Source organism: Rhamphochromis longiceps, linkage group LG20, assembly GCF_057381845.1.
Source record: "Rhamphochromis longiceps isolate RC_006_pf linkage group LG20, R_longiceps_female_GT1.1, whole genome shotgun sequence".
Classification (NCBI taxonomy): Eukaryota; Metazoa; Chordata; class Actinopteri; order Cichliformes; family Cichlidae; genus Rhamphochromis; species Rhamphochromis longiceps.
The window spans coordinates 2,863,336-2,873,982 of record NC_140576.1 but is presented as its reverse complement, the minus strand read 5'-3'; the positions used below and the strand labels follow the sequence as shown (position 1 = coordinate 2,873,982).

Sequence of the window (10,647 nt, the reverse complement as noted above, 5' to 3'; positions counted from 1 at the left end):
ACATTATAAGTTTTTCCCACGGAATAAAGTTGCATAAAAATGTAAAAGATGTGGCCTTTTATCGTAATACACTACTATCTATTCAAATTTAAATTTCAATCTTGAGAGAATTAAGAATTTCAGTTGAGAAACAAATAAGTAAACCCGATGTAAACGACCTCCTGCGGCTGCCCTGCAGTACCTTCACGGCCCACCAGTAGAGCGCAATCCATACATTGGGAATCACTGAACAAACCCATCAGCCGTGAGGCGCTCTCAAAATATTTCACTAGATGTCACAATTGCACCACAGCACCATACGTACTCGACCCCATTAAACATTTGCCCTTAAATGATGATGAATGAATACAATACATCCGCTCACGCGTTTTAATGGACCTTTATGAGTGAAGTTTTTATAATAAATTATCGAACTTTCAGCTGTCAGTGTCGAAATGTTTTACAACTTCTGGTTTCGCTCTTTGCGCTCATCCAACAGTTTTTGCTCTCCGCTAGTCAGTCACATTTGGGGACAATCCATCGCACGCTCAATAGGCCTTGAAATCATCATTTATGTGTCCAGTGCGTCTAAACAATAGCGACATAAGACCCTTGCTGTGCGCCCAACGGCACTTCTGGTGCTTTATAATAGCCGATCGAACATGCAAAACTAGGGTACGAAGGAACAAAATTATCAGCCCATTATCAAAATAAAACGAAACAAGAGAAAATATAAACAAGGGAAATATTCAGATTTTTTTAAATTCACATTTTTTTTATATTCATTAGTTTATTTTTCAGCGTTAATCCTATTAATGCTTTCAGGATGCAGACCATTCACTTGCCAGCTGATTGCTGATGAGTCTGCCGAGCAGACAGCTCAGCGTCAAATAGTTTAAGAAGATTACCAGGGCTTCACGTTTTCCTCATCATTTCCAACAATAATCCACCGCAAGAGGCTAATAACTCTGAGAATACCCTATACATCTGCTTTGAAATAGATTATCAACCATAGGGAACATACAAACTCACTATTTTTGCAGTCTGAAATATTGAAAATTGACGATATAGTGAAATTCCAAACAGCACAAATTCTATTCAAAGCAAAAAATAAAGAACTGCCAGGTAATATTCAGAGTATGTTTTTTTTGAAAGAAGGAAGTTATAATTTAAGGGGTTTTTGTAACTTCAAAACAATGAAGGTACGTACTACAAGAAAAGGCTTTTGTGTTTCTGTTCAAGGAGTGAAACTATGGAACAAACTGAATATGGAATTAAAGCAATGTCCAAACATAAAACTGTTCAAAAAGAGTTATAAAAATATGATCTTCTCGATCTATAAAGAAAAGGAAAATATTTAAATTAAGTGAATGTCTCTATTTAAAAACAAACAAACAAAAAATTCATGATGTGATATTATAGTATATAGTATATCAGAAATCTGTTCACTATTTTTATTACAAATTATATCAGTAAGGAAGCTGACTAAATATTCACTGATAATTTATGGGACAGGGGTGGGATTAAATAAGTGTATACTTCTTCCCACTCCCTTTCAACATGTAAATTAATCAGAATGTTTTTTTGTATGTAATTTGTATGGTATATTTTTTTTCTCTCATTTCTTTTCTAAATGTACTTGTATATTGTTCACATGTTGAAATAAATTACCAATCAATCAATCAATCAATCAATCAATCAATCAATATATGCTGTAATTAGCAAATTGAAATATTGTCCTTTTGTGTTTTGCAGGTGTGTATACTTATGAAATTAATTTTCTAAATAAAAAAAAAAAACTACCATCAGCAGTTCCTTTATTTTCCACTTTGTGTTGATTGTTGTGAAAGCAGATTCAATTACTTCAACTTAAAGGAAATGTTTCAACAGATCCTCTGAGCTGCCCCAATTTACTAATGAAATTATGGCACTTCTACCTAATGTCATTCAAAGTCCCCCGCCTGCTACAGCAAATCTCCACACCACCTGATTTATTTTTAATGATATTACACCCCTCGGTCGCCTGTGTCATGGTAATAATCGGGGCTGCTCCAGCTGCCTCTAGATCACATTAGCCAGGCTTAATATTGACAGTGCCGGGCCCACTGAACAATGAAGCTATGGGGATAGAGGGAGCTTAGAGGCTGCCTAGCCAGTGGGTATTCTGCAGGAGGTAGTGGAGATGCAGGCCAGGATGCTCCAGTTCCCTATGCCCCGGAGGACTGGCACCATCATTAGGCAGCATCTTCTATAGTCCTGTGGAGATTTAAACCCACCACTACCAAATCCAGACCCCACCCAGGCCCAAGACATCAAAACCATACTGACAGGGAACAATGAAACTAGTGGCAACTTGATTCCCTGCTATTTCTTCACTGGAAGGAGAGACCTGCCAGGACAGCAGCTCAGCAGCTGCACCTTGTAGGTTCCTGCTGTGACAGAGTATTTGGATAAGGTTCAAGGAGAAGCGATCTGCAGGGCTCACCTTATAACATCATAAAATAGGCTGTTAGAAGTTCACTCTAATGGACATACAAACCTTTTTTTATCTAAAAAAGAAGAAGAAGTATAAATAATTACATAATATCATGGCTAATGCATATATATTATTTTGATTTATTAACTGATTTTTCTCTTTTTTTAACCAAATGTATTATAAGAAAAAGAAAAACCTTTTGCATCCAGATCTGATTAGAAAAGTGCTTTTATCCGTTAGACAAATTTATGTTGTAGGCTCATCTAGTTGCTGTATTTGCATAATGGTCACACTGGGATTTCAGACTAGGCCACTTGTGGGACACTTGCACCTGATCACAGAGACACTATGGCTCTTTGCCAATCACACCTTCGCAGTTGATTCTCCCAATTAAAAAATCACCTGAATTTGTCATCACGTTTATCAGGTTGTTCAATGTCAGTTGAATGTCTGTATACTCAGATTTTATCGTCTATCCTAAATTGTTGTTTGGATCGAAAGGGGATTTTGTATTGGGGGCCCACAGATTACTGCCGTTGATTAGTGGTTGGGTGTAATCCTTTCAGACCCTCTCTCTCCAAAACACCCCTGGGATATGCCCATCTCCCAGAGGACCGGCAGCATGGCAGATGGACCCCCCCCTCCCTCCCTTCGGCCCCCTCTAACAGCACAACGAAAAACACTGTTGATGTCCTGGGACGGAGGTTGTAAAGTATCCTGAATATGAAACCACAGGCACCTTTGTTTAATGGCTCTCTCCCCACTTAGTGAGAATTGCCCTCAGGCCCGATTCCCATTCTGTAGGCACATTTCTGCTCGATTGGAATGTTTTCCAAATCCATTAGCCCAAAGGAAGAGGAATAAGCTGCAAACAATCTACTCATATTTTGGAGATGAAATGCTGCCTGATCTTATCTAAATGCCCTTTGTGATCCAGGAGACTCTAATTTATTGGCACCATATGGATATAACAAGGGATTTTCCAGAAAAAAAAGGTATCAAGTTGAACATGGAATTATGTTCAGACACAACAGGATAAATAAACCGTACACTTTTCTGTGGAGAATGGCTGCACACACACCTTTATTCAGTCTGCCATGCTGAATGTCAGCAGTAGGACGTTCATGTAAATGGGCCGCAGTTGCAAAAGTGTGAAAACTTACAACTGAGCTCTGAGCTCTTTACATTTAGTTTGCACAATTTAATTTGGGAGAAACACTTCATTTAAAGATCTTTCCAAGTCTACAATAAAAAATTCAGAGAAGTCTGCTTTGTAATTGTATTCAGCCACAATGAACAGCAAATGGAAGGAAGACTAAGACATCTTAACACGCAACATAAAATAACTTGAAATCAGATGCTGCCAGTCGTAGAGAGAAAACTGCATCATACATAGTACAAATGGGCTCAGGACACTAAACTCTGAACAGTGAAGTTGCATCTCTCTCTAGCCTAACCGCCCTGTGCCACATCACCCCAACTAGCATGCCAGCTCCTCTCACAAATCCAAGCTTGCTGCATCTTTTATGCGTACAAGGGGGCTCAGCTTTCAGGAGCGAGCCAGGGAGCATGTGGAGCTTTAATTCCTATTGTATTCGTGCAGTCTTGGTGTGTGTGAGTGTGTCTGTGTTTTAGCAAAAGAGGGAGCGGGAGATAGAGATGAAGAAAAAGACGGAACAAGGACCCATCTGTCAGCACAGTGCACCAATCCCTCCCATTCCACTCGGAGTCCCAGGGGACTAGAGCGCGAGACAACTCACTTGTGGCAGTGGTTTTTTGTACGGAATGGGGTTGCCCCCATTAATACCAACAACAGCACTTAAAAAGCTAAAGTGGGGCTGGTACTCTTTTAGTCGTGAACATAAACTTGTCTTGGACAGCTCATGCCAAAGCTGACAATGCATTTCTTTTTGGCCAATCAATCAAATCAAAGCATACATTAAAATCTGATTTATGTTCACAAAATCTTCATTATTAAAATGCATCTCTTTGAAACACAGTACGTCAGTTCAGTAGACTGTGTAACTTTACTTGTCTACTTTAACTTTACTTGTTGCAAAGATAAATATGTAGAACTATCCCAAGTTCAAATCATGCAAACTCATCAAAAGTTGGTTCAGATCATCTGTGTTCATCATGACCTCTTCCGGAAGGTTGGCTTTCTATGTTATTGCTTAAATGGGAGCAGGGCAATTCCCTTTCCGTTAGTCAGTCAGTCATTTGGGAAACCGATGGGGATTGTCGGAGACTGCTAGGCTCCAATTCCCCATGCAGGCTGCAGGTGTGGCGTGGCCATACTCACACTCCTGGGACAGAAGGAGAGTGTATGTATTTGGGGGTGTAGAAGTGCATCCACCAGGGGAGCTTTGGGCACATCATATTAGCCACATACACAAAGGACAAGGCTTATCTTCCTGTCCACATACCTTTATGGCCAGTGCACTGACCAGGAGTGATTAGAGAGGTAGATAAATACTGTTTCAAGCACAAGACATCTACTCGCGAGTGACGCCTCAGCATCCAAGCAACAGATGCCCCCACCCCCCAGTTGCTCCCATATTCAGCCATCTGTTAGCTTGTGTCTAATAAATCGTTTGATAAGTGCCTGTTTTCAAGCGCTTCTTGTCAATTAATCGCGTGATTATATCTTTCCCCCCGGAAATACTGCTCTTAAAAACAAGGAAACTTCACCGGATAGTCGAAAAGGTTCAGTCACGAGCACAGCTGTGCGCAATCGCGCGCACAATTGGGATCAATGCGGGGGCACGTGCGACTCGCGAGACCCCGTCTGTCAGTGGCCGGTTGTAACAATAGACCCCCACTGAGCTGCGGCTCGCCACGCACGACGACTGGCGGGCGTATCTCGTGCTTTGGCATTTGTAGTTAAAAGTGTGCAAAATGACCAATATTTACATAAGATTTGTGAAGCCTAATAAAAGACGTAAACTCACGTCACGTGGACTACGCGTTTGATTCAAAGAGTCTACTGAAAAGTTAGGTTGTACGTGTTTAAAGTTTAAACAAAAGACAAACAAACAAACAAAAAACGACATAGAAAGCAAAGCATAAAAGCAATTAGTCATAAGCCAAATGTATCATTGATAATCCAGTAACTAGACGGTGTAGCTGATTACATTTCCAAATGGATTCTCATAAGCATAGCTGATCTAAATGTGTCTCGATCGCAGGACCAATCGACTAAGTAATCAGATTGCCAACTCCTTGGGGCCAAATATGACGCTAAAAATTGAAGGAAACAATTGAATGAGTGGTTGAACAGCGCACACACCTGCTCTCCGCACACCACGCTGTCAAAATCACTTAAATACGCACATAAGGAAGAGCGTCTCTTAACTCATTGAAGATCAAGCCCACACTGCGTTTAATGAAGTGGAAAATGTATAATCCAACCGACTAATGAAGAGATAGACAATCGATTACGATGGTTAACACACTCGCGCAGCAGCAAACAGTCCAGTGGATTTTACGATTTCTGTGTTTTCAGATTTGAGGGCAACAACAAGAGATCTTCATTCAAGTCAGATGTGATTGGAAATCTAACAGCAAACTCCTGCGTAATACTGAAATCTGTGATGGGAAATTATTGAGTTTATTATTGAGTTTGAGTTATTCTTTCTTCTTTTATTAAAAAATAGCTTTAACATATATTTCAATTTGCGCGCAATCGTGGTACTTGTAGACCTATAGCGGCAATAATTTTGCAACACAACTTAAAATTAGAAAAAAAAGTAGGATAAGGCGGGATTAGCAGAAGATTGGAAAATGATTAGTTTTGTTTTAGACATAAATATATTTTTAGATAGTGGTATAAGCAAAGTCACATTTGGGGAAAGAGTCTTATGAAAGGCTGTAAGATGCTAAATAACACTGCATGTGCTCCTTAAACTGCTACCAAGTGTTTTCAAGTTCCTCTTTGTTGGCCGCTGTGCATTTCTGACGTCCTATACACCCATCCTTTCGTAGTTCACGGACTTCATGATTAAAAAAAACAAAAAAAAAAACAAAAAACTTCATGATTAAAAAAAATGTTATGCATGTACCCTGTCTCACTCTCTCGCTCGCTGCACATTTGCCAAAACTTCTGGTCACGAGCACGCCACGCGCGTTTGGATAAGTTGACGGTGGGTGGGGCGGCAGAGGGAGGGACTTGCCGGTTAAAGGCAAAAAGAATATCAGCCCGATCGTGTCATTTGGAGATGAAAGTTCCAAGCGTACTCATGGCCATCTGAGGGAGCAGAAGATTAAGGGACACTGGCCGGTGCGCGAAGAAAGAAACACAGCAGTTGTGGACTTATCACTCTTTTATTAGTCTGTTTAACATTTAAAAATCTGTTGTGAACGAAGCGAAAACGGATCCCAAACAGGTGAGTTGACATTTTATGTCCAAGTCTTGTGAAAGAAATAGAAAAAAACCCATATGGCTCACATTAGAGCTAATAAATTTAACACATGAAATTTTTGCAGAAAAAAACTCTTAAGCTTATTTACAGCTGTGAAAACCTTTCAAATCACCCAAGCATCATCCTATTATTTACAGTTCTATCTTTTTTATGTTCAGTGGGATGTACAGTAAAGACAGAATTACGAGCCCAAAGTTCGCTCTACAAGTTACTTTAAATTACTTTAAAAATCACAAAGTAGGACTTTTTTGCACAACAATAACAAATATTCTTCGTTTCACTTAACATTAAAGTACAAAATAACATTTAAAATGTGATTTTGGGGCGATATAGATTGCTCTGCAAAAAGTATAATAATAATAATAATAATAATAATACCGGTAATAATAATAATAATAATAATGAAGGTATTCTAACAGAGAAATGTGTGTGTGTGTGTGTGTGTGTGTGTGTGTGTGTGTTGGGGGGTTACATGTTTGTTGATTTGTATGTTGCTTGTTTAATCTTTGAGCTTTATATACTGAGTAAATCCCGTGGTGTCCCAGATTGACAGCGTCTCTGAAAGACTGGAGAATAACAGCAGGGAACCACTCATCCATCTCATTCTGAAAACAGCCATTTATTCATTAATATCCAAATTTCACAGTGAGATTGATTTGAAATAATTACTGGATTTATTTCAGAACTGTTATGCGACAGAGGTGCTTGCACTTCATATAAGTGATCTGTCCATACTGCCCTGCTGAAATGAGAGCACTCTCAGTCAGTGTGTGCTTCTTCTGGTACCCATCAGTTATAAATAATAATACAATTTTATCACGTTATGGGGAAATAGCCTCAAGGATTTACATTCACAGACACTGAATCCCAAAGTATTGAATTTGTTGTGTGGGCTCTTTTTCTTTAGATCAAAATGATGACCAAATCATTTGGGAAAAGTGGGGATGTGAGTGAGCTGGTGAGCTCCCTCAGCTGGCTCGATGATGACGGCAGCTCACAGGATGGAGATGAAAGCCCAGAATTGACGGGGCGCCATGGCCTGACTGTAGGGGGTCGCCTCCGCTCCTGCACAGAACTGGGTAGTGAGGATATGGAAGAAGAGGAGGAAGAGGAAGAGGATGAAGAGGATGGACCAAATGGAGAAAATGCTCCCAAAAGGAGAGGCCCTAAAAAGAAGAAGATGACCAAAGCTAGACAGGAGAGGTTTCGTGCACGGCGAATAAAGGCCAATGCCAGAGAACGTTCTCGTATGCATGGGCTAAATGATGCTCTGGATACTCTGCGCAGAGTGATGCCTTGCTACTCTAAGACACAAAAGCTGTCGAAGATTGAGACTCTGCGGCTGGCCCGCAATTACATCTGGGCTCTGTCGGAGGTGCTGGAAAGTGGCCAGTCCCCAGAGAGTCATGGATTTGTGGAGATGCTGTGTAAAGGTTTGTCCCAGCCTACCAGCAACCTTGTGGCTGGCTGCCTGCAGCTGGGACCCAGTCCGATGATTCTTAATAAGCTGGAAGACAAGTGTGGAGGTCCAGGAATGGGTAGTATGGTGGCTGGCCATCCCCTCAGCTACCCATCCCCAGGCCTTCCCAGCCCACCCTACGGCTCCCTCGAGGCATCGCACCTCCTCCAAATGAAAGGATTCAAGGGGCCTGTATATGACAACCCCTCCCCTAACGAGTGCAGCAGCAGCACTCCTCCATACGATGGGCCCCTCACTCCCCCACTCAGCATCAGTGGCAACTTTGCCCTGAAGCAGGAGCCATCTCCGCATGAGTCAGAGAGGAACTACACACCCCACCATGCTCACTACCTCTCATCCCACCATTACCCCACGTCCACGACAGGCAGCCTACCAGGGGGGCCTCAGGCCCACCCACTCTTACAGGCTTCTCGCTACGAGTTGCCCCTGGATGTGGCCTTTGACTCCTTTGCTCCCCCTCACCTCATCACCTCTCACATGGGTACCATCTGAAATGTGATAGTACCAGTGAATGAGTGACTGTTATGAATAGCCAGAGTAGAAGCACTGCTCCTGTATAAACTGCTGTAAAAAAAGGATGACTGTGGTACTGAGTGTATAGAGAAAAATGTTTGCTTTTATGTTGTCTAGTACTCTGGGAGAGCACTGAATGCTCAGAGAGAAGACTCATCACCTCAACTCAATCTACCTGAAACATGCACCCATAACATTTATTATTGTATTTATTTCACTTTTGTTTATATGTTAATCTTCTTTTGAACACATTGCTCCGTCAGTTTTTAAAGAGTTGAAGTAAAAATTAGTTTACCAAATCAGATGTCCTTGCTGAAGCATTATTCAGATGCTTATGTTTGAACAAATACTTTATTATTTACACGTCTACGTATAAAAAGAAATTGATCAAAAAGTCCCCCATTGTGCACTGAGGCCTACAGCCAGTTTCCTTCTGAATTTAAGAAAAGCAATGCATTTATTTATACCTGTATTTAATATTTATTTTGATAATGTCTTGTCTGTTTTATATTTTTCTCAGCACAGTTTCTGTTTCACTGTCTTGGGTTGATGCCAGCCACTGGTAGCTGTACTGTATTTAATTTATTTATTTTAAGTCTTTCAGGTACTTGTTCATTTGGTGTCACAATTTTTGTCATACTGTACTGTTAATATTTTGCTGTTTCGCACTTAATTAAATAAATATTCTTATATTATATGCTATTTCCATAGTAACATGTGTGCCATGTCTTTTTGTGATGTTATGCTCTCATCCATTTCTTACATTTTAGTTTAACAGAAAGACAAACGCATGCACTAACTGGCTGTAAACACAAGCTTGGTACAGTGATGTTTTCATTCATTTAGATTTCTTTTTGCGTTTTAGTATTACACTTATATATAAAGCACAGTAGATAATACAGAGATGACTCTTTTTGCTAAGCCCTCACATCAGAGGACAAATTATTTTCATCAACTCGATTACAATTTCAGTTAAATTACAAGTTCTGGTTTTAAAAAATAAATAAATGTGAGTCAGCGACAGCTGTTACATCGCTCTCACTAGCTTTGTGCATCGTTTTAGATGCATCATTTTCAGAATATCCCTGTAATCTGGTCACGATTACCAGCAGGTGCAGTATTGGGCATTTTTCTGTACTCATAAATGCATTTTTACATGCAAAATAAATATTACACAAACAACACAGATAGCTAATTAGTATATTTAGATTTCTGTGGCTCTAAATCATTTTACAATAGAAGAGTGTGCCAACTAAAAAAAAAAAGGGGAAATCAGCAAGACTGGATGAAGGAGTACTTTGTGGCTGGGAAATAGAGATCTGTTGCATGATATGAGTGTGTGCATGTGTGTGTGAGAGAGAAAGAGTCTGTGCATGATGTCATTCAAAGGCTTGCTCCGGGGTTTCTATCAGGTCAGGCGGGAGGCTGTTGTGGGCCATGGGAAAACTGCTCCGGGGAACAGGTGAACCTGTCACAGCTCTGAGCCTCTATCGTTGGCTTTCTCTCCCATGTGTCCCATTTTCCCATGTAGCTCATGCCAAAACACTGAAGGGCAAGAACTCATTTTCCAATAATTCATCCAGTTTTACTGAATGGTAAACTAGCCTGGCTTTTCTTTGAGACACAGCACATGTGTAAGAAGGATGCTATATAGTAGCTAAGAAGATTAGCTTTTATGAATATTAAAATAATGCAGTCTCTACATACTAATGCCATAAATGGGTAAAAAGTTCAGCAAAGCAGAAATAAGGATACATCAATCCAGAGATAATGTAAAG

At 40.3% G+C, this 10,647-nt stretch overlaps 1 protein-coding gene across 1 annotated transcript; it reads left to right on the top strand.

The window, feature by feature from the left end:
• Positions 1-6,655: 6,655 nt before the first annotated feature.
• neurod4 (neuronal differentiation 4) lies at positions 6,656-9,579 on the top strand. The gene is made up of 2 exons (XM_085394762.1): positions 6,656-6,840; positions 7,784-9,579. The coding sequence occupies exon 2, from the start codon at positions 7,790-7,792 to the stop codon at positions 8,846-8,848; it is 1,059 nt and encodes a 352-aa protein (XP_085250888.1). The 5' UTR covers positions 6,656-6,840; positions 7,784-7,789; the 3' UTR covers positions 8,849-9,579.
• The last annotated feature ends 1,068 nt before the right edge of the window (positions 9,580-10,647 follow it).

What these genes read in the sequence shown, in the direction of transcription:
- neurod4 (XM_085394762.1), top strand. Translation starts at nt 7,790, where the DNA reads ATGATGACCAAATCATTTGGGAAAAGTGGGGATGTGAGTGAGCTGGTG.